Source organism: Lithobates pipiens, unplaced genomic scaffold (assembly GCF_037356315.1).
Source record: "Lithobates pipiens isolate NorthernLeopardFrog02 unplaced genomic scaffold, aLitPip1_a1.2 Scaffold_1, whole genome shotgun sequence".
Classification (NCBI taxonomy): domain Eukaryota; kingdom Metazoa; phylum Chordata; class Amphibia; order Anura; family Ranidae; genus Lithobates; species Lithobates pipiens.
This window is the reverse complement of record NW_027507685.1, coordinates 156,669,321-156,694,092: the sequence shown is the minus strand read 5'-3', so window position 1 is coordinate 156,694,092 and position 24,772 is coordinate 156,669,321. Positions and strand designations below refer to the sequence as shown.

At 44.5% G+C, this 24,772-nt stretch overlaps 2 protein-coding genes across 3 annotated transcripts in view; one reads left to right on the top strand and one right to left on the bottom strand.

Annotated features, from left to right (window-relative positions):
• SLC25A25 (solute carrier family 25 member 25) overlaps positions 1 to 14,734 on the bottom strand; it is a 41,931-nt gene extending 27,197 nt beyond the window's left edge. Inside the window, exon 1 of one of the 2 annotated variants that reach the window (XM_077478779.1) lies at positions 14,340 to 14,734. In XM_077478779.1, the coding sequence (XP_077334905.1) occupies positions 14,340 to 14,618 (279 nt within the window). In that variant the 5' untranslated portion in view covers positions 14,619 to 14,734. The remainder of the gene's footprint in view (positions 1 to 14,339) is intronic. The other variant, XM_077478780.1, reaches the window with a different exon arrangement.
• Positions 14,735 to 15,123: 389 nt separating this feature from the next.
• NAIF1 (nuclear apoptosis inducing factor 1) lies at positions 15,124 to 24,490 on the top strand. The gene is made up of 2 exons (XM_077478776.1): positions 15,124 to 15,719; positions 22,271 to 24,490. The coding sequence occupies exons 1-2, from the start codon at positions 15,278 to 15,280 to the stop codon at positions 22,744 to 22,746; spliced, it is 918 nt and encodes a 305-aa protein (XP_077334902.1). The 5' UTR covers positions 15,124 to 15,277; the 3' UTR covers positions 22,747 to 24,490.
• The last annotated feature ends 282 nt before the right edge of the window (positions 24,491 to 24,772 follow it).

Below are 24,772 nucleotides of genomic sequence, written 5' to 3'. Positions count from 1 at the left end.
ATGAGCTAGTATGCACAGCATACTAGCTCATTATGAATAACTTACCCGAGAACAAAGCACCCAAAAAAGCCACCATGGTCAGACAGCGACTTGTGTGATTTAGAGCCCATGTGTGTGCACATAAAGTATCTTCCATCACAGTAAAAACACGCAAACTCAGCAGGTGGGAGCAGGATGTAACCACAATCAGTGCAATTAGTGTTGCACATGAGCACAATCCATTGAGTTTCTTGTGACACCTACAGAATAGACTAGATCGCAAACATTCATGCTTTCACACCTCAAAAGATAAAACATGCATTCAGCTCATTACTTTTAAATGACTAAATTGATGGTATAGCAGCATATGAAGTAGAAAGCAGTGTGATCCTTTCGCTTGGGGTCCTTTCACACGGACGATCCGGTCAGGTCCACCTGTCAGTTTTTCAGGCGGACCTGAACGGATGCTCCATAGAGGTCTGTGGAGCGTCGGATGTCAGCAGTGACAAGTCCGCTGACATCCGACCTGCTCCGATCCGAAAAAAGTGACACGGAGGAAAAAGCTATTTTTCCATCCGTCATCGGATGATAACAGACACTGCGGTCCGTCGTCACCCGATCTCCCATAGGGGAGAGCGGCGCTGTGACAGGTCCGTCCCTGCGCAGTGTGCAGAGACGGACCTGTCATCTTCCTGCTCAGCGGAGATCGCTCCGGCGATCCCCGCTGAGCAAGCGGATATCCACGGGGCGGATCAGCACTGATAATAATGGAAAGCCTGAAAACATGACCTGCTGGAGCGCCTTGAGGACTGGAGTTGAGAAACACTGTTCTGAACTATAGATACCTGTATTCTGCTGCATGTATAGAAAGACTCCTGTGTATGTTTCAGCAGGACCCTTACAAACCACTTTGACCTACAGGTAAGCCTAGATTAAGGCTCACCTGTACGTCCAAGAAATATCTCCTAAACCTACACGGTTTAGGAGACATTTACAAAAAGAGGCACCGCTGTCTGCATGCACGGCACGCAGACCACGCTGCAGATAACGGCAATATGCCTCTTGTGGTGGCTCCCCTGCGTATGCGTGAGAGTGACATCGCGGCTCTGGCGAATCACAGCGCCGGAGCAGCGAGACCCGGCAGGATACATGGCAGCGGTGAAGGAGGACCTCTTTGGGGGCTTCGTTTTCAGGTAATTTATTCATAATGAGCTAGTATGCTATCTCATTATGCCTTTGCCTTGCAGGTTGCATATTTTTTTTTTTTTTTTTTTTTTTTTAATGCCAGTGCCTTTACTCCCTCTTTAATGTCTCATGCACAATGAGCATTAAAAAAAGTGTTCTTTAGGATTTTTCTTCCCCCTCTGACTCTAAACACACCTCCATGTTAGCCTTCTTGCCCGCATGGGGCCTTCAAAGTATAAAGAGTGAACCCCACCTGGACGGACTATGGGAGGGTTATAACCTCTGAAGGGTTTTTGCCACCTGTGTCCAAGCAGGGAGATTTCCCTTCACTTCCTGTACCATAGCCAAAACAGGAAGTGAGGAAATGCCTCCACAGTGAGAAAATCCTGGAATACCACCTGAACTAGTGTCCCCCATTGGAAGATTTCTTCTCTATTCTTGTTTTGTGTCAACCCCCAATGAATGATTTTTTTTTTTTTTTTTTTACTTTACATGAAAAAAAAACATGACTAAAAGACAATGAATCTCCCTAGCAGAGACACTGCTACAATAAACCTGAAAAACTCCCTTTGAATCCATCACACAAATAAAAAAAAAAAAAAAAAAAAAAAAAAGTTTTGCCTCGTTATACTTTAAAGCTTTAGGCCCCTTTCACACAGGCAGACCGCTCAGGGTATACATGCAGAGCACAACATACTACAAAAAGGGTGAAATAGCAAGGATAGGAGAATGGATTACAACAAGGACAACCAACATATAGGAGGTTATGGCAAACTAGACACAAGTGTCCCACATAAGGCAAATTACACAATCAAGCCAAGGAATGCACCTTGTTCAATAAAAGATTGCCAAGATTACACACAACTCCCCCTTAAGCCCCATACACACGGTCGGACTTGTACAAACTTTTCCGTGGACTTTTGTACAAAGTGTGTTGTCCACAAGTTTGTATTGCATACACACGGTCGGACTTTTTGACAACAAACACGAACGTAATGACGTCACAACGTACTGACGCCGCTTCAAAAGAGGACGTTCAATGACTCCAGCGCCACCTTTGGTCAACTTCTGTATTGTAGTCTGATCGTTTGCAATGGTTCTGAGCATGCGTGTTTGTACCTTGTACAAAAGTCCGATGCTTTTGCATACACACGGTCGGACTTTGCTCCATCGGACTTCTGTTGTCAAAAAGTTTGTCCGTTCGCAGAGCCAACAAAAGTCCGATGAAAACAGAAAAAGTTTGTCCGATGGAGCGTACACACAGTCGGATGTTGCTCCAAAACAGCTAATTTGCATGTTTGTTGTCAAAAAGTCCGACCGTGTGTACGGGCCTTTAGAAGTGGTTTCTCAACTCCAGTCCCCAAGGTGCCCCTAACAGGTCATGTTTTCAGGATTTCCCTCTGATGAAATGGCTGTGGCAATTACCAAGGCAATGAAACTGATCAAATCGCATTTGCAAAATAATGGAGAGCCTGAAAACATTACCTGCTGGAGCGCCTTGAGGACTGGAGTTGAGAAACACTGCTCTAAACTATAGATACCTGTATTCTGCTGCATGTATAGAAAGACTCCTGTGTATGTTTCAGCAGGGTGGGAATGGGGGGAAGGGCAAATTAGCATTTCCTATGGTAATGAATTGAGTCATCTCCATGTTATTTCAGACATCCCTGGAATTGGAGAGGCCCTGGGGCATCCTCACGTCATGCTGTTCATTCTATTGTTTAGGGAAAGGAGGCCATTAACATTACTTCACATGAGACACCACACACACACACACACACACAGCTCGGCTCCAGGGGAAAACAGACGTCTTGGTGATCAAGGTTTCCATTCCAGCAACAGTCACTTTGACGCAATACATTTTTCCTGAGAGAGATAATGGAATGTTTGAAGCGCTGATATAGCCATGTTTACTTTGCGTGTAACAAACAAGAACTGCATATTTCTAACCTAACCTATCACAGCTGATGTGTCTGCCAATATTTATCCAGCATCTGTCACTCTACAAACATCCATTCATTTAGGCCCTAGAAGCCGGTAAAACTGCTCAGGTAGAAAAGGAAGCAGCCATATATTCGACAACCAAACTTTCACTTTACTGAATAAAAAGCTGAAAACTTCCTGGCTAGTTTGCATGAATCAGCACTGCTGTACAAGTAATATGGGCAAAGTTATGACAGATAAAACCTCACAAGAACTGAATCAGAACAATGCTGGCAATGCAGGAGTGAGCGGTGCGCAAAAAAAAAAAAAAAAAAAAAAAAAAAAGGGGGGGGGGGGGGGGGAGGGGAAGAGATGTTCTGCCTCTCATTTCCATTTTAAAATGGAATGGATTGTTTTACAAAGACGATTTCAGATACTTATATAGCGCCATCAATTTATGCAGCGCTTTAAATATACATTCACATCAGTCCCTGCCCTCTTGGAGCTTACACTCCAAGACCCCCAGCTCACATTTATACATACTAGGGACAATTTAGACAGGATCCAATTAACCTATCTAATGCTGGGCGATTCTACTGCTTGTTTGTGTGATTACACACTCTAGTTACGGAAACAGTGGGCAGACGTGATCCGCCCAATACTCTCATAAAGCACCTCCGATCCCTTTAGAACTATCCCAGTTGAAGTCCATTCGTGACGTAACGTGTAGGAAATCGGAAGTGACGTTCGTACCATCCACCGATCTGTTTAGCTGTGTTTGCCTGCTTATTCGCTCCTGTTTGTGAGTAGTTTTATTTTTACAAATAAATCGTTCGTTTTAAATTACTACACCATGGAGGATATCTCTCACTTGTTATTTTGAGCATTGCCTGTCGGCCAAAACTGCAAGGAAGAGCGGCACTGTCAGAGGTCCCAGTCACAGCCTAGTTGACCCCCCGGAATTCCCCCTGCAAATCTGTTGTCTTGCTGTATACCTTACAGCTGTGAGGTATTTAGGAATACCAGCACTGACACAGGATACCATTTGGAGGAAAACTTCCTTGGCACATTGCACTTTATGTTTGGTTGTGAAAATCACACCTTAGAGTTGCACGATTGGACTGTGTATGGGACACTTTATCGAGATTCACAATTCTTTGCTGCTATTTTACTGCTACTCGGTTTCCTTTTTATCAAGGAATATATTATCGTTTATCTGTTTTTTGCACAAAGTATTCATAGAATCTTTTTTAGATTATCACATTGATTTATTGGTATATATTTGTTTGCAGTTTTATTTTAGACGTTTCAACTTTTTTCTATATACACATTGCAATAATAATTTGTAGACACATCTTTTGCCTATTTTTTTTTAGACACTGGAATATATATATTAGATGTTTATTTGAATGCAATTTATAAGTTTTAAGTATCACATACTAAGCACTATTGCACTTTTTTATTCACATTTTTTGGAGAACTGATAGTTTCTATTTATCACATGAGTTTATCTCTTTCATGGTATCTAAGGAAGCGCAACACACCCCCTTCTCCCCTTTAACCTACAAACATGTCTTTGGAGTGTGGGAGGAAACCGGAGTACCCGGCGGAAACCCACACAGGTACAGGGATCACATGCAAACTCCAGGCAGGTAGTGTCATGGTTGGGATTTGAACCAGGTGATCATTTACAATCACTTTAACAAATGAGCAACAAGCCTCTACTAGGAAGAAAAAAAAATTAAAATAAAAACCCCACACGTTTAATATAACCTAAGACACTATGGGGGTTATTTACTAAAGGCAACTCTACTCAAAGTGCATTCGCTGTAGATCCGAGGGGGGCATGCAAGGAAAATGAACAGTACTTTAGCTTGTACATGATTGGATGATAAAATCAGCAGATTGCCCTCATTTCAGATCTTCCCCTCAGATCTACAGCGACTGCACTTCCAAGCGCACTTGCAGTACAGAGTGGATTTGCTTTTTAGTAAATCAACTCCTATATGTCAGATTAGCTGTTATGGACAGGCATGCTTCCTTTGCCCCAGTGTACAAATTACCAAACCTTTAATAAGCATTCCTGAATGGCTTCCAATAAGCCGACTATCTTAGGATTTAATGAGCTTTCTCTAATTAAATAAACCTTACATCAGGTCCAATGTAAACCTTCAAGACTTCCAAGTCTTAAATGGGTCTTCCAATACCAAAATGTCAATCCACACGTGAAGAAATGGACAGCCATTAGTTAATGGAGGATGGAGCTTGGCTATTATTGAGGAAAATCCATTTGAGCCAAAGAACAGAAGTAGGCTTGTTTAGTCTTTAAAAAAAAAAAAAAAACACAAACAAACACACCACACTTCCAGTAATCTGTCTAGTTGTGGCCTTGCAGTCCTAATGACTCATCCCTGGAGGAAAGACGAGGCTGAAAGTCACATTACATGAAACTATACTGGTAAAGTTTCCTTGTTTAGTTTATTAGACCAGTATTTATGTAATTACTTCTATAGATAGACAAAGGGGGTGGGGGTGAAATCTACCATACACTTAGCTAGTCAATGTTTGCCAATTAAACTGGTGCCACAAAAGCAGGGATTAGAAGATTGAAATCCCTAAGAAACAAAGAAATAATCAGTGTTTCTATAGAAACCTTTCCAAAAGTCATCAAACACTTAGGAAATGAGTAAGAAAAGCCTTTGACTACAAAGTCAATAGCATATTTTACTATGCATACCATTATACAGTAACATTTTTGAAAAGCAATATTTTACTTTTTGCTATAATACCCCCCAGAAATGTAAATATATATATTTTTTTCCAATTACGATGATTTACCCTTTACTAGTATATACACACACACACTATATCTCTCTTCTAATACAGGGCTTGACAAATTTGCTTAGACCCTAGGAGCCAGGTCCGTAACAGCGATCCGGACCTGTCCCTGGTCTGACATGGAGACGAGTGAGGGGAAGATAGCCAGCCAGCGCCGCCCCCCACCTGTCACCAAGTCATTGCCCACAGCTCTTTAGGGACATTTTATTTTTCAAATGACAATTTTTTTTTTTAATTGCCTTTTAGTTTAAATATGAGATCTGAGGTCTCTCCGACCCCAGATCTCATATTTAAGAGGACCTGTCATGCTTTTTTCTATTACAAGAGATTTTTGCATTCCTTGTAATAGGAATAAAAGTGTTTTTTATTTATTTTTTTTAAAAGAACAAATTAAAAAAATAAGTTGATAAAAAATTTTAAACGCGCCCTGTCAAGCTTGCGTGCAGAAACGAACGCATATGTGAGTAGCACCCGCATATGAAAGCGGTGTTCAAACCACACATGCGAGGTATCACCGTGATCGGTAGAGCGAGAGCAGTAATTCTAGCCCTAGACCCCCCTCTAACTCAAAACATGCAACCTGTAGAATTTTTTTTAAATGTCGCCTATGGAGATTTTAAAGGGTAAAAGTTTGTCGCCATTCCATGAGCGGGCTTAATTTTGAAGCATGACATGTTGGGTATCAATTTACTCGGCGTAAGATTAGCTTTCGCAATATAAAGAAAAAATTGGGCTAACTTTACTGTTGTCTTATTTTTTATTACATTTTTTCCCCCCCAAAAAAAAGGGTGCTTGTAAGTCCGCTGCGCAAATATGGTGTGACAGACAGTATTGCAACGGCCGCCATTTTATTCTCTAGGGCAGGGGTGCTCAACCTGTGGCTCTCCAGCTGTTGCGGAACTACAAGTCCCATGAGGCATAGCAAGACTCCGACAGCTACAAGCATGACACCCAGAGGCAGAGGCATGATGGGACTTGTAGTTTTGCAACAGCTGGAGAGCCACAGGTTGAGCACCCCTGCTCTAGGGTGTTAGAATAAAAAAAAAAAAACGGAGGCAGGATACCCCCAGCTGTGCTGCCTCCGGTTGCTAATTCTAGTGACAAATGCGACCTGGCGCCCAGGTTTTGTCGAGCCCTGCTCTAATAGTATCTCTCTCCTCTAATAGTATATAGAGTATTTAGCCTATAATAGTATATACAGGATCTCTCCTCTAATAGTATAGACAGTATATCTCTTCTGTTATTCTCAGAGTGGATTAGCCATTTTGCTCCAAAACCATATAGTTGGTTATTTATATTTACGACTGCATTATAGAGGATATTTAACAATAAATTGCCTTTAAACTTTACATATTAACTAAGATTATTAACCGAAACAATAATTGGTCAACTAATAGATTATGAAAATAATCATTGCGCGTGTGTGTATATATATATTTATACATACATACATACATACAATATGGGGGGGGGGATTGATTTATGGCATTAGAAATGGCAGCGAGCTGCAATTTTTAACGTGACTGCAACATTATGGTGGACACAGACACTTGGGACCGGTCATTTATACAGCAATCAGTGCTATAAAAATGCACCGATTACTGTATAAATGACACTTGCAGGGAAGGGGGTTTAACACTAGGGTGGCGATCAAGGGGTTAAGTGTGTCGCGGGACACCGGCGGACATAGTCGGTGGGACCCACTGTCAGAGTATGCGGCGAGCGCACACCCACAAGGCTGCATCTTAAAGAGGGACGTACCTGTACACCCTTTTGCACAGCCATACCATTGTGCCGACATATCTCATCATGCACTGATTGGCAAGAAGTTAAAGCAATGGTTGTGCTGTGTAATTTGGTCCCCTGTATCACCTGAAATACCTGGCAGACCCTTGCCTGGTACTACACTCCCCCTGTAGGCTGACCATAGTATATCATGGCTGCTGAGCCTTGACACTGGTCAGTTTAGTGCGCCTGCGAGCTGCTGTCTATGGCGCATGCGCCGTAGACAGCAGTGACTGTCTTTTAGTAAAGATCTCCTAAACGTGTAGGTTTAGGAGATATTTCTTGGACCTACAGGTAAGCCTTAATCTATGCTTACCTGTAGGTCAAAGTGGTTTGTAAGGGTTTACAATATGCAGTTCAGTTTTGGGCACCAGTTCTCAAAAAGGATATGGGGGAACTGGAGAAAGTGCAGAGAAGGGCAACCAAACTGATAAGAGGCATGGAGGAGCTCAGCTATGGAGGAAAGATTAGAGGAACTGAATGTATTCGCTCTTGAGAAGGGGAGATTAAAGCGGTGTTTCAGCCCTAAAAAAAAAAAAAAAAAAAAAAAAAAAAAAAAAAAGTCAGCAGCTGAAACAAAAGTAGCTGCTGACTTTTAATACAGAGACTTGACTTTCCAGGGCGTCCGCGATGTCGGCCGCCGAGGCTGACATGGCTCTCGGGTCCCAGCACTGCCATTCAAACTAAGGGAAACAGGCAGTGGAGCCTTGCGGCTTCACTGCCCGTTTCCTACTGCGCATGCACGCGGCGCTTTGTGAATGGGAAGCGCTGTGTTAAGGAACACACAGTTCCCAGAACACAGCGCGCCCCATTACCCAGAAGACAGCGCGGAGGAAGACCGAAGATCACAGAGCAGCGGGAAGAAGGCAGATTAGGAAGACAGCCTAGCAACAGGGATTTCTGGACAGGTAAAAATTTATTTTTTATATTTTCTGAAGAATATTAATGCTTTTTTTAATGTGGCCCTCCACTTTAAGAGTGATATGATCAACATGTACAAATATATAAGGGGTCCATATAGTGAACTTGGTGTGGAGTTATTCACTTCACAGTCAAGAACAAGGGGGCACTCTTTACGTCTAGAGGAAAAGATCTACGGAAAGGTTTCTTCACAGTAATAGCTGTGAAAATGTGGAATAGACTCCCTCCAGAGGTGGTTCTGGCCAGCTCAGTAGATTGCTTTAAGAAAGGCCTGGATTATTTCCTAAGTGTACATAATATAACCAGGTACTAACATTTATGGGTAAAAGTTGATCTGGGGACAAATCCGATTGCCTCTTGGGGGATCAGGAAGGATTTTTTTTCCCCTGCTTTAGCAAATTGGACCATTCGATTTTTCTCACAAGGCATGTAGCTTCACAAAAAGGGCACAATTAATCAACTGTGGCCAGGTCCATTTTCCTGATGGGGGATGGGTGTAAAACCGAACCGAAACAAACTGAACCAAAAAATAAAAAGCAACAGTGCAGTTAGTGTGAATAAGCACTAAATGAACAAATTCTTTTTTTTTTTTTTTTTTAAATCAGCACCAGTTTCTTTTTTAAATTAAATCTGAATGCAGTTCTAGTGTTCGATGGGCCTTTGCACGGTGCATTAAGATCAGTAGACTTGCTGCGTTAAGATGCATAAAAGCAACACAGAAATCTGCATCCCAGGTCAGTAATTTACATGTGTATGGAAGCAAATGTGCATAAGCTTAATAGAACTGCAAATGCCCTGCAGGATCTAGTGCAGCTATGCTCAACCTCAGTCTTCAAGTACCCAACAGGCCACGTTTTAGGAATTTCTCAGATAAAAACAGCTGTCCAAAGTACCAAGCCATTAACTGAGATTTAAAGCACCTATGCAAGATAAAAGGAAAACCTGCAAACATGACTTGTCGGGGGTTAGCTCTGCCAGGTCCTATAGAACTGGTGGCGTCTGAACATGGATGGAGGTTAGGTCAAGATAGTGGCATGTGGGCACAGCAACATAAAACATTGGGGTGGAAGGAGGACAAAAAAAAAAAAATGGGTGTCAGTGTGTGTTACTTACAGAACTACCAGAGAAATATATTAAATCCATCTAGGCAAGGGGTGATGTAGACATACATACATACATACATACATACATACATACATACAAAGCATAAATCTACCCCCTATTTTGTTTATCAGCACAGCCACCCCCCACCCAGCAGATGCCCACCCAGAACGCCTACCAGGGATATGCCAGTGTCCATCAATGCCTGCCAGAGCCATCAGAAAAGGAGTAAACATTTCTAAAATTATATAAAACTTTTCCTCAAATTTTCGGTCTTTTGTTTATCACGCAGAGGTGATCAAATACCACCCAAAGAAAGCTCTATTTGTGGGAACAAAATGATAAAAATTTTGTTTGGGTACAGTGTAGCATGACCACATAATTGTCATTTAAAAAGTGACAACACTGAAAATTGGCTTGGGCAGGAAGGGGGGAAGTGTCTGGTATTGAAGTGGTTAAAGCTCCTAAAAGTCAGAACATCAGTCAGAATTTTTTGTAGTTTTTATAATTCTAGTGAGCATGGATCCTTAATGTCACATAGATTGAAAATAGAACTTAAAAATAAAAATCCTTCCACCAATAAAAGACAACTGTCATTGGGGAGATTTCCCTTCACTTCTCTCCCAAAGCCAAACAGATCACTAAAACCAGTGTCCCCTATTAATTTTCTGGGGGGCAATATAAAATTTGGGATTTTCTCTCACTTTCAATGATAATGGTAAACAGGACAGATAGAGTGAAACTCCCTAATGGGGACAATAGACAGCAATAAAAGCCTGACAGGTTTTCAATTGTATTGGGAATAAAAAAAAAAAGTTTTGCCTTTAGTTATACTTTAGCCCTTTGGCTGCCAGAGCCATTTGTGTTTTGCACAATTAAAAAAATAAAATCATTTTAGGCCTGAAGATTACACAAAACCCCAAACATTTTCTGAAATCAGACACTTATAAAATAAATAAAATAGAGAATAAAATGGTAGTTTCAATTTATGTCGCATAAATTACCGCAAAGGTCTAGGAAATGCAATATTTCAGGAGAAAAAAAAAAAAATAACCTTCATCTGTGGGGCGGGGGCTACCTTCATCTGTGGCGGTTTTACTACATCTGGATGGACTGGTGTCTTTATTCAACATTACTATGCAACTATGGTGGCAGGCGACATGGCAAGTGACACGCTCAGGGCTCCCACTGATTCTGCATTATGGTGAGTTGAACAATTTCATTTAATACTACAATGTAATAACAGTAATAAAGAAATAATGCGCTGACAAATTGCCCACGAAAAATCGCGTGCCATCCCTAACCTCCGCCACCCCGGGCCTTGCCACAATTTTCTTCCACGCAACCGGTCCCAGAAAGGTTGGGGACCACTGCCATAGCATATCCGAGGATGAGCCCCTCCCCAGATAAAGGAGAATAGTTGGCAGAGCTTCTTAAAGAAATAGGAGGGTATGGAAATGGTCTGGAACAACGAAACCGAGGGAGGACTTCCATTTTTTGGGCATTCACCCTGCCTAGCCACAATAGGCGTTTGTGTAGTTTGAGAGATCCGTCTTGGTTCCAAGCAGAAGGGGAGCATAGCTAAGAGAATAATTAATAATTCTGCAGATATTTGGATTCTGAGGTAATGGGTGGAAGACTGGAAGTGGAACCTGTTTTAAATAAATTCTTAGTGGAGACTTGGCAGAGGACCTCCTGGGACAGTGTGATGTTTTCTGACTTGGGATGGTTCATTTAGAAATTGCTCAGCTTCCCAAACCTCATGAATTCCCACATTATATGTGGTAAGGATAGATGGGGTTGGGTTACAAACATTAACAGGTCATCCACAAAGAGAGCAAATGTAGGCAACAATCAACCATTCAACCCAATTCTAACAGAAGGAGAGGAGTAAAAAAGGGACAGAATTCAGGATAGCATTTATCTGCTTCAGAGACATTTGGAGGAATTGCCAGTCGACCTGGTCGAATACCTTTTGACGAAAAAGCATAGAGGGACATCATGGGTGCGGGCATAGTTGGTAAGAAGCAGGGTTTTGGCCCTTGCCTAACGGCTACTTAACCACTTGCCGCCCGCCCTATAACAAATAGACGGTGGCAAAGTGGTTGCATAATCCTGACCGGACGTCATATGACGTGATCAGGATTATGAGCCACTGCGCGCCCCCGGGGGCGCGCATCGCGGCGATCATTGTTGCGGGGTGTCAGTCTGACAGCTGGCAACTACGATCTCGGTAAAGAGTCTCCGACGGAGACTCTTTACCACGTGATCAGCCGTGTCCAATCACGGCTGATCACAGTGTAAATAGGAAAAGCCGGTGATCGGCTTTTCCTCACTCGCGTCTGTCAGACGCGAGTAGAGGAGAGCCGATCGGCTGCTCCTCTGACAGGGGGGGGGGGGTCTGTGCTGATCGATTATCAGCACAGCCCCCCTGAGGATGCCCACACTGGACCACCAGGGACGCCACCAGACCACCAGGGATGCCCAGGACAAGGTATGCCACCCTAGACCACCAGGGATTCCAATCAGTGCCCACAATGGGCGACAATCAGTGCCCACAATGGGCGACAATCAGTGCCCACAATGGGCGACAATCAGTGCCCACAATGGGCGACAATCAGTGCCCACAATGGGCGACAATCAGTGCCCACAATGGGCGACAATCAGTGCCCACAATGGGCGACAATCAGTGCCCACAATGGGCGACAATCAGTGCCCACAATGGGCGACAATCAGTGCCCACAATGGGCGACAATCAGTGCCCACAATGGGCATCACTGATTGGCATCCATTAGTACAATATATTATAATACAATGCCGCCTATCAGTTCCCATCTGTGCCGCCTATCAGTGCCCATCCATGCCCACCTGTGCCGCCTACCCATGCCCACCTGTGCCAGCTATCAGTGGCAATTTGTGCCGCCCATCAGTGCCACATATCGGTGTCCATCAATGCCACCTCATCAGTGCCACTTCATTGGTGCCACCTTATCATTGCCCATCAGTGTAACCCCATCAGTGCCCATCAGTGAAGGAGAAAACTTACTTATTTGCAAAGTTTTGAAACTGAAACAAAAAAAAAAAAAAAAACATTTTTTTTTTTCAAAGTTTTCTGTATTTTTTTATTTGTTTAGCAAAAAATAAAAACCGCAGAGGTGATCAAATACCACCAAAAGAAAGCTCCATTTGTGGGAAAAAAAATGATAAAAATTTCATTTGGGTACAGTGTAGCATGACCGCGCAATTGTCATTCAAAGTGCGACAGCGCTGAAAGCTAAAAATTGGTCTGGGCAGGAAGGTGTTTAAGTGCCTGGTATTGAAGTGGTTAAAAAACCCCACCTGGTCCAGGTGTATGAGACTGGGAAGCAGCAGCTGCAATCTAGTGGCTAAAATTTTGGCATATATTTTCAAGTTATCAGACTGGGGGCTCAAACGCGCCCTGCCACGATTCCAGTATGCTTGGCTGTGAATGGAGCCGATGTGAATAGATTTTAATGCTGTTTTAGGAGTTATATACACCTCGAGATTGGTTTGTGATGTAAATAACTCGTAAGGCGATGCTGAAAATGTAATTTCACTATCTCATAAGAGAATAGTCACAGGATCCAAAGCCATAAAATATTCTTTAGTGAATTGAGCCCCCAGTCTGATTAGTGCACCTTTAGGCTCCATTCATCTCTGATCGTGAATGGAATTGCCACAATTCCAAATTGCTGCAAATTGCTGGGACGCGTTTGCGATTCCATTACTTCTAATGACAGCCCAATTGTTGCGACTGTTGGTAAAACACAACACTGTCGCCCAAAAGGACTATGAAGTGAATGGTGCTGTGCAACACCATTCATTTCATACATTTCACAAATTACAGAAACTACAAAGCTACTGAGTGTTTGCAGCAGCTGGACTTCGAATTCATTCCATCCCACACACAGCGATGGCGCAGGAGAAATCACTACACACTAATCAACCAAAAGACTCTCATGTCCCGTTTTGAGCAAAAAGTGTAGTGCGTTGCGAATCCGGTGCCATTAGAAGTAAAGGCATAGCAAACTCATCCCACATTTTGCAACAAGTTGAAATTGTGGGCAGAATTGCTGCAATTCCACCCACAATCAGGTGTATATGGAGCCTCAAACAAGGCAGAGGTGATCAAATACCACCAAAAGACAGCTTTATTGGGGGGGGGGGGGGGGAGAGAGAGAGAGAGAGAGAATGTCATCGCATGGCCACACAATTAAAGGGATGCAGTGCTGAATCACAAACAGCCTGGTCATTCAGCAAATATTCAAAGGGGCCAGGGAGGGTTTGATTGTAAAAAGCTGGAAAAAAAAAGAAAAGAAAAGAAAAACGCCAGTAAATTACTATACTCGGGTGTGAATGGAGCATTTTTGTGGTATTCATCTGACATGTGAGAACACAAGTCCAGCCTGTGAAGTGTCAGTGAATGGAGGCAGACATTGATCACATGGATAGATCTGGCCATAGAGCCCATATACAGCAACGTACAGGGCCAGGACAACTCCAAGGGTGCTGCGTAGGCGGTGAGCCCGCAGGGGATGCTGGGAGTTGTAGTCCTCGCCCCCCTCAGCCAAACAGCAATCTCTTACCTTGAGCTCTAGTTCGGTCCGGTGTACCCCGAGCCTCTTGAGGCCCTCGGCCAGGTCATTGACACAGATGCCGCCGTCCTTGTTGACGTCGAGCACCTGAAAGAGGATGTGAAGGCGCCTCTCTTGCTCGGGCCCCCCGCACAGGAGCCCTCCGCACGGGTCGGCGGACAGGGGGGAAGAGTGGGCCTCGTGTGTGTTGTGCGCAGCGCCCCCCAATGTATCACACTGACAGAACACGCCGCTCAGCAGCGGCGACACCAGCGAGCGGGGACGGGCCATAGACGGAACACCGGGATCCCGAGCGGTCGTTGGGTCAGGAGTCTTTAGCGGATCACCTCACAGCTCTCTTGGTCAAAAACCGGTATATGGCGGCAGGAAACGCGTCACCTCACACCTCCCCTGACGTCGGCGTCACACCCCTTCCACATCGCCCGAAGACCCCGCCCAGTATGACGCCACCGCAGAGCGCGCAGCCCATTGGCTCGCTGCACACTCAACAACCAATCGCTGCTCGGGCATTGCGCGGGAAACAACTTCAAATTAAAACACAAAGTATTCCTCGGATTGAAATCCACGCGCAGTTTTTATATTAAACACCTTCCATCCGACATAAAACTGCAATGTTTTCAATTACACAAAGCAGTTTTCTTTTATCGCTTTAAATGAACACTGACCAATGGTGGCGCTGTATTAGTGATTGACGGGACTGTTACGCAATTAGAACTCTAAGGGGGTGGGGCTGATACTGGCTCCGAAATGAGCCAATCCAGCGTTACAGTCGCACGTGTGGGCGGTACCCCGTTCTCCCTCCGCAAGCTTGCGTAGACACGCGATAAAGAGGCAGATTCTGGAAGCCGTTACGCTGCGTAGGTTCCGTGCCGCCCCGGCTTACGCAATTTACGTATTGCGGCGTTATTCCCGACACCGGCGGAGCGGCGATGGCTACGCCAGCCAAGAAAAGAAAGACCAATTTCTCGGAGCAAGAAGTGGACATCATCATGGAGGAGATGGAGAAGCAGAAACACATCCTGATTAACCATTACAACGCTGGGGTGCCCCTGATGACCAAAAGCAACACCTGGTACGACATCTTGAAGCGCGTCAATGCCATCAGCACGTGCCACCGTGAGTTGGCGGAGGTGAAGAAAAAGTGGTCCGATCTGAAGACGGAGGTGCGCAGGAAGATGTCCCAGGCGCGCGCTGCGGTGGAAGGCGAGGGGGACGTGGGCACGCCGCCGGTCATGCTCACCCCTCTGCAACAACGCATATGCAACTTGTTGGGGGAGAGCGCCATCCTCAGCCTACCCGCCCAGGAGTGCGCCACCGAAATCCCCACCCAAGTCTCCATCAGTTCACCCGACACCGTGACCCTGGCACAGAGTGAGTGGGCACAGATGATTAACATGGCCGGCGTCTGCACAGCACAGGCCACAAAAAGAACTCTTATTACGCCTTATAAAAAATGGCAGAAATAATAACACCGTTCTTTGTTTTCACCCTCTTGCAGCTTCAAATTCTTCGAGCTTGGGAAGGAAATGACGCACAAATTTTAAGACCATTCTTTAAAGTGTTAGTTCACCTTAAAGCGGAGTTCCGCTGTTTTTTTCTTTTTAAGTCAGCAGCTACAAATACTGCAGCTGCTGTGTTTTAGAATATGGACATTTACCAGTCCACGGCACCCGCGATGTCGGCACCCGAAGCTGATCTATCCCTCGGCTGTCGGGTGCTGCCGGTAAGGGAGTCAGTAAGTGAAGCCTTGCAGCTTCGCTTTCTGGTTCCCTACTGTGCATGTGCGACTCACTCTGTGCAATCCCGCTGGTCCCTGCTGTTTTCTGGGACCCATCTGTCTCCCAAAATACAATGGCGGGGGGGTGAGTGGCATAGATACCCACGGGTGGCTCGGGTATCTATGCCTGGAAGTGGGAGCAAAATACCTTTATTAGACAAGTATCTGATCCCCCAGAAAGGTGCCAAATGTGACACCAGAGGGAGGGGGGGAGGAACCGGAAAAGCGGAAGTTCCATTTTTGGTGTAAATCCACTTTAAGCCTCGGTTCACACTGGTGCAATGCGGAAAACCCTGCAAATCCAGTGCAGGTTCCCACATCGCACCTGAATCGCCGGTGATTCAAACTGCCCTATGTGAACCACTGGGAGTATCAATACAAAGTTAATGACACTACCAGATCAGATTGCAGTGCGAAGTGTGAATTCGGACAGGAATTGGATCGCATTGGGTTTGAACACCCATTCTGGTACAGACAAAAAAAAGGGTCCTGCACGAGTTTGGTCCGAATTCAATGCAAATTCAGCCATGGTTTGTATGGTTGAATTTGCATCGCATGTGATCTGTACAGCGGTGTGAATCACATGCGATGTCTGGCATCGCAGCAGTGTGAACCGGCCCTCAGGCACCATTCACAGCTGCGTGTTACGGAACACATAGTAAACTGCACATAAAAAGCGCACGTTGCCACGCATTTTGAAAATGCACTGAAAACCCACATTGCACTTGCATTGCTATTAAAAGGTAATGACATTCCAAGTACGGTTAGCAGATGCGCATCTGCCGCACGACAGATGAGCTGAAAACGCACCAAAAAGTGTGGTAAAAAAGGCTCCTCGCTCCGTTCTAAAAAATAATAAAAAAAAAAATTTGGGAGCTTCTTTGGCACATTTGTCATGCATACGGCAGCCCAGTCAAGCAGAAACGCTCCAAAACGCCCCCCAAAAAAAACACGTACAAGAACTGCTATGCGGAGTTGTGAATGGGGCCTCACAGAAAAAAGGTGAACTAACACTGCATACCCCCCCCATCCCTCTTGTACTTACTTCTGGGGTTGTCAAGCTTTCATCACCCCCCGATATCCGATATGAAAACCTTGCTGTTCTACCTCCATTCCATCAGCACTTACAGGACGGGCCGGATGGATTCTGATTGCTCAGCACCATCAATGTGACTTGAGTGTTATGGTGCTAACTAGTCAGACTCCATCTGGGGTCCATCCTGGAGGTGCTGACGGAAGAAGAGATTTCGAATCAATCTCCAGTCCGCTAGACTGGCTGCGGGGGCGGGGGGGGGGGGTACTAACAGCTCAGCAACATGGAGGTAAGTAAAGCAGGAAGGGGGGGGGGGTTGTTAGGGTGTCCATTGTTCACCTTTACATTTTTTTTCTGTAAAGGTGAAATAACACTTTAAAATTAGAACTGAAGGCAAAACCTTTTTTTCATTTTGGATAGAATAAGCGTTATAACCCCTGTCAGGTTTTTATTTTTAAGGAAGAAAGGGTTAGCTCCTGGAAGTCACAGATCTGAGATGTCCTAGAGAGGTGAATAGAGTGGAAACCTCACTAGGGGGATATTAAGGGGTTAAGTGGGTCCTAGGGAGTGATTCTAACTGTGGGGGGGATGTGCTTCAACTCACATGACAGGGAGCATTGATCTCTGTCATGACACAAGCCAGAACGGGGAAATGCCTTGTTTACATAGGCACTTCCCCGTTCTGCAGCTCCATGATGCAATTGCCGGGAGACCAGTGGACATCGAGTCCACCGGTACTGCGGGCACGGTGGCACCATAATAGGCGGGCGTCTGCTATCCCCGCCTTTTAAAGGGGACGTACAGGTACGCCCATTTGCCCACCACTGCCATTGTGCCGACGTATATCGGCGCACAGCAGTCGGCAACTAGTTAAAAATATTAAAACACATTAAGCAGCAATCAATTCTAGCCCAAGACCGCCTCTGTAACTCAAAACCGGTAACCTGTAAAAAAATTCAAAGCGTCACCTATGGAGATTTTTAAGTACCGAAGTTTGGCACAATTCCACGAGTGTGTGCAATTTTAAAGCGTGACTTGTTTGGTATCTGTTTACTTGGTATAACATCATCTTTCACATTATGCAAAAAAATTGAGCTAATGTTAATGTTTAGTGTATTAATTCATGAAACTGTTCTTTTCCCCCAAAAAAGTGTTTAAAGAACTACTCCTTTTATGTAACATAAAAAGTTTAAATGACTGCCATTTTATTCCCTAGGGTCTCTGCTAAAAAAAAAAAAATCTTATGCGTTTCTTGGAAAAAGGTTAGCTTATTTAAAAATCTTCAGGGATTATAAACAATATAATAGATTTATATTATATCCCGTCCACCTCAGCAGTAAAATAATGATGGCAAGTTCTGAATGGTTTGAATAGTTTTTCACTCTTGGTGTGCGTCCCACACATGAAACATATCCAGCCAAATGGGTATGGAGAGTGATGGTATGAAAATACCTCTGGAGAGGTGTTAGTGAGTCTGTGAATAGGAGTTGATGAGGACTGGGGCAGGGCAGACAACACCTATGTAAGGCCCCTTTCACACTGAGGATCCGTTCAGGCCCGCCTGTCAGTTTTTCAGGCGGACCTGAACGGATGCTCCATAGACCTCTATGGAGCGTCTGATGTCAGTGGTGACATGTCCGCTGACATCCGACCCGTTCAGATCCGAAAAAGTGTGACGGAGGAAAAAGCTATTTTTCCATCCGTCATCGGATCGGGTGACGACGGACACTGCGGCCAGTTGTCATCCGATCTCCCATAGGAGAGAACGGCGCTGTGACAGGTCTGTCCCTGCGCAGTGTGCAGAGACGGACCTGTCATCTCCCTGCTCAGTGGGGATCGACGGAGTGATCCCCGCTGAGCAAACGGATATCCACGGGGCGGATCAGCACTGATCCGCCCCATGTGAAAGGACCCTTAAGGGGTATTGAAGGGCATAAGATGTCTAGCTAAACTTTTTTTCTTACACCCGCCTAACTACCTCCCCCCTGGACCCTGTTCCCTTGCAAATATTATGGTCACCCCCTACCTCTATCCTACACTCTTTAACTCATAAAATCTCTCCCTCTCTACTGGCATCTTCCCCAACCCTCTAAAACTTACACTAGTCACCTCCATACCTAAAAAGGCCTCACTGGACTCCACCAATCTTAACGACCCATCTCCTTTCTACCTTTTACCTCCAAACTCCTTGAACGTCTAGTCTACAACCGGCTGAGCTGCCACCTCATCGAGAATAACCTTCTTGATCCCCTGCAGTCTGGATTTCACCTGCAACACTCAACAGAAACTGCTCTCCTAAAACAAACAAATTACTTACTAACAACGCTAAAACCAATGGTCATTGCTTACTCCTATTCCTGGACCTCTCTGTTGCTTTTAATACAGTTGACCACCTCTGCCTCAAAAAACTAAATTTCCTTGATCTCCATAACTGCTCTCCATTGGTTCCAATCTTACCTATCTCACTGCACCTTCAGTGTCACTTACAACTCTACTTCCCCCTCTCCTATGCCTCTTACTGTTGCGGTCCCCCAAGGTTCTGCCTATGGATCTCTCCCATTCTTAATCTATACCTTCTCCCTGGGTCAGCTGATAACCGCCCATGGCTTCCAATACTATTTTTATGCTGATAACACCCAAATCTATCTCTCTACCACTCAGCTCACCCCATCAGTTTCCTCATGTATTACTAACTAACAGACATATCCAAGCAGATGTCACACCACTTCCTCAAACTCAATCTTTCCTAAACCAAGCTCATAATATTTTCTCCTATAAAGATGGTGGCTATAAAGAGGGCAGAAAGAAGACTGCAAGTGCCTATGGAGAGGGCAGAGAGAAAGCTGAATGTGTCTATGTAGAAGGCAGAGGGAAGGCTGCAGGTGGCAATGCGGGGGGGGGGAGGCTGTAGATGCCAATAGAGAGGGCAGAGAGAAGGCTGCTGGTGCCTATAGAGAAGACAGAGTAAAGGCTTCAGGCACCGATAAAAAAGAAAGGCTCCAGGCAGGCATCTTAGGCTGCAGCCAGGGCCTGCTTAAAGAGGGATTCCGCCAAAAAAAAAAAAATATTAAAAGCCAGCAGCTATAAATACTACAGCTGCTGACTTTTAATAAATGGACACTCACCTGTCCCGGGTTCCAGCGATGCCGGCAGCCGAGGCCGATCGACCGCTCGGGCCTCGGCTGCTGCCGCCGCTATTCTAGGTGAGGGAATCAGGAAGTGAAGCGAATCGGCTTCACTTCCCGGTTCCCTACTGCGCATGCGTGAGCCGCGCCGCGCAATAGGAAATCTCCGCGCTGTCACTGGGACCCGTGTGTGTCCCAGCAGACAGCGCGGCAGGGCAGGAAATGGCGTAGACTCCCGTGGGAGTCTATGCCCGGAAGTGGGTGAAAATACCTGTCTTTGACAGGTATTTCCACCCCCCTCCCCCCTGAAAGGTGTCAATTGTGACACCGGAGGGGGGGGGGGTTCCGATCAGCGGAGGTTCCACTTTAGGGTGGAATCCCGCTTTAACATAGGGGCAATTGGAGCTGCAGGCCCCTTCCGTAACATAGGCCCAGCCCAGTGGTGTGAGTGAGTCACTAATGCTGTCCAGCCCTGCTGTGTGTGCAGTGTACACCATTGATATGTAAATTATGGTGGCATTGATATGTAAATTGTTAGAGCATTCATAGGTATGTCAAACTCCCAGAGCCCTAGTCCACCATCCCCTTTGCTGTATGGTGCCGACATTGGGGATATGTAACAAGCCATGCCTGCCACAGTCACTAAGACCACCATCAGCCTGTATTGCAAAGGTGAGCAGATGGATGGGGGGGGGGGGGTTGTCCAGAGATAAAAAGAGGAGGAATTACAGTTTGGAGGGAAAACCTGACCAAGGAGAGGCTGGGGTGCAAAGATAAGCAGAGGCATGTGGAGTTTGGGGTGTAGAGGTTAGCAGGGGGAAGAATGCACAGGTGTATTGAGAAGAGGTGGATAAAGATGCAGAGATTAGCAGAGAGGCAGGGAAGGGTCTGTCATAATAAATACCTGATACATGGTCGGTAAGTGTAATGCCCTGTACACACCGTCGGACTTTCCGACAGAAAATGTGCGATCGGAGCATGTTGTCGGAAAATCCGACCGCGTGTGGGCTCCATCGGACTTTTACCGTCGGATTTTCCGACGCACAAAGTTTGAGTGCAGGATCTAAAATTTTCCGCCAACAAAATCCGATCGCATAAATTCCGCTCATGTGTAGACAATTCCGATGAACAAAGTGCCATGCATGCTCAGAATAAACTAAGAGGCGAAAGCTATTGGCTACTGGCCCGTTTATAGTCCCGATGTATGCGTTTGACGTCACCTCGTTCTGAACGATCGGATTTTCCGGCAACTTTGTGCGACCGTGTGTATGCAACACAAGTTTCGGCCAAAATCCGTCTGAAAAAAATCCGGATTTTGTGGTCGGAATGTCCGACCGTGTGTACAGGGCATAAGGCTCCATTCACATCATTCAGATGTGACAGAGCATGTGCATTCCCATGCATTGCATGTAGGGCAGCCCCCCCACTCTTACACCCTCTCTCACCTTTTCTCTTTCTCACCCTTCCTCTTTCTCTCGCCCTCATCCCCCTCTCTCTCTTTCCTATATATATATATATATATATATATATATATATATATATATATATATATATATATATAATGTATTTTTTTTCAATATTTAATTTGTTTTCACCAAAAATTGTTTGTATTTTAATTTTATTCATTTCAATAAAAAGGTCCACCAAAAACCTCAGCACAAGGCCCATGATGTTCTTAATCCGGCCCTAGGTGAAGCAATATCTACTGGTCTTGAAAATCCATAATGGCCTAGTTACCTTTTTACTGAGCACCTTTTACTGAGCATCTAGGCATTTGGGGGAAAATACAAATGTAGAAAGGTTCCCTGTCTGCCTGTAAGGGGAGGAATTGAGTAAACATTCTCTTTTTCTGTGAATACCTTTACACATGGAAATTGCAGATTTTGGCATGTCCTGCTAAACATTTAGACTTATATCTGTTAGTTTTTTGTTTTTTTTTAACTGTAGTTGACTAAAGATCTGTAAGTATAATCAATTTCTTTTTCAGTCCCTACAGAGACCACCTACCATACTTTAGAAGAAAATGTGGTAGAGTATTGCACAACAGAAACACCCACGACCGTTACCTCTGAGACCCCTGTAGAAATGATCTCTCCTTCAGCCGAAGTTACGGGAAAACCTCAAGAACTAAAGAACAGAATTGCGCTAAATTCAGCACGATTGCTACAGGAGCAGAGAGTGACGAACTTGCATGTGAAGGAGATTGCACAACACCTGGAGCAACAGAATGATATCTTGCAGATGATACGCCGGTCCCAAGAAGTCCAAGCTAGTGCTCAGGAGCGTCAAGCCCAGGCCATGGAGGGAACTCAGGCAGCCCTGAATGCCCTTATTCAGGTATTGCGACCTATGATCAAAGATGTACGCAAGTTACTACAAAGTCGAAACACAGAGTCTCCAGCCGCCAATGAAGCTGGTGACCAGGGGGCTCAAAATGGACAATCAAACAGTATCAGTCAGTGACTGGTAATGTCATTGTGAAAGCAAGCTATTAACTTACTGAATCTAAAGTGAGCTTGTTGCCACTGAAAAAAGATGAAAGTAAAGCACGCTGTGAAAGGAAAATCTTTATACTTGCCTGTTCACATGCCATGAATTTATATACTGTATTTGGATAGAGAAGGGAAGGACTAGAACCCCTGTCAATTTAAATTTCTGTCCGTGGCCCTTTTAGTTAGATTCACCCTCTATATTTGTCCGGGTGAACATAGTCACAAGACAGAAAGTTAAAGGAAATCCAAAGTTTTTAAGTTGTACCTGATGAAGAGGCGTTCCAACCTGTTCAGGTGACAGCTATTTAAGAGAAGACTTGCTCTCATGTCGTAGAATTTCCTGTTGCCTCCTTTTTTTGTCTGCAGGACAAGAATTCAAAGAAAATCTCCCCAATAGGATAGAAAAAAACCAATAAGCAATAAAAAAATAAAAACCTGAATGTTTTAACCCTTCCCCATTTTATCAAAAACTTAAAAAAAAACGAAAAAAGTTTTTAGTTGCTCAGGTGCCATCGTTGTCACATAGGAGTAGGGTGAGATTTTCATGTGCCATATAGTATGTCTTTCACTTGGCGCTGTGGTTCCCCTTTTCTCACTTTTGTGTCCATAGTGGTCAGTGGGACCATAGCACAGGATGGAGGACAACCTGTCTAATGCAGGAGGTATTCGATAGCAGCACCACACAAAGATTCTCAAGAGGGTATTTACGGCCTGCCAGAAAGGTAAATCTAAAGCTTCTTCCCCAGGGTGCTTTTACGTCAATTTCCTCTAACAAAGAAGGCAGTAAAGGTGTTCATATATGTTGAAAATCTCATCCAAACCGAAAAATGGTTTACATTTTTTAACTACTGATCTGCATTTAAAGTGCCATACAGGACAAAGTAATAGGCTCACTTTAAGGCAGTTGCTCATATTTACATTAACTTTGCTTCCTCTGCCCCCATGTGATAGCAGTGGCACCAAAATGGCCAGTTGTCACTGTAATATAAGAAGAAGAAGATTGAGTCACATGCTCTCCCCCCAAAACCCTGAATTACTAGGTATTTCTCTTTACTCCCACAAGCAAAGGAGTGGCGGGAAGTGAAAGGAAGGTGTATATATAGAGCTGTGGGGCGGCAGGTCTAAAGGAGACCTTTTGCTTTGGCCTGCCTGATCAAAATAATAGGTGCACCTTAAGGAAGAATCTATTGCTACAAAAAGCCATCATATGCAATTTTAAAAAATTGAGGTGGTCAGGTTGTAAATGAGAATTCTGCCTTTACGCCTACATATGTAAGAAGCTTTGATTTCTGTGGAGCCTATCCAAAATGTGTATTGAGTAACTAAAAAAAAATTAACTTTTGATGGTCAAATAATATAATGACCAATGGGAAACCAGCGTGTTTGGCTGGCCGAACAGACCTTTGTGATGTTATGGTTTACTGTCTAAAGAGTAGAAGACAAAGATAAACTTACAATGGCTGCCATGCAGCTTGATCAAATTGTCTCAAATGGAGAACTTTCTTGTTTTAACTGTTGGCTTGAGAAGTATGAAGCATTTTATATGGTTGGTATATGGACAGATTTAGAAAAAGGATGATACAAGCATGTGCTCACTACACATTTCTGTGACTTTCCCTTTAAGTTATTCTTAGGTTTAATTGTTTACAATTCCCTCTACATCTCAATCCATACCTAGTTTTTTGTCAACATGCAATCGTTTATAATAAAATCATATATCAATTCTTTTGAAGTACTCGTTTCCTGCTTTGTATACTAACATATGAAGACGCAGGCATAAAATTATTGTACGTTCTTAAAGGAAAAAAAAGCATCATTTTCACCAAGTACCAAGAGTACAGTGCAAAAGCAATTAGGACTTGTTAGAGAGTGCTGCTCCTCCAAGTCTGGGTGTCACAGATTAGGGAACCTGCTCCCATTAAGAGGCATACTGGGCGACCAGGAGTTGGTAGCAGCAGCAGACTAAGCAGTGGCGTTGGCCACGGAAGAGACACAGG

Bases quoted from the DNA above. Each gene is read 5' to 3' on its own strand.
- NAIF1 (XM_077478776.1), top strand. From the start codon at position 15,278: ATGGCTACGCCAGCCAAGAAAAGAAAGACCAATTTCTCGGAGCAAGAA. The intron at 15,720-22,270 runs GTGAGTGGGCAC...TTTCTTTTTCAG, and splicing joins CACCGTGACCCTGGCACAGA to TCCCTACAGAGACCACCTAC.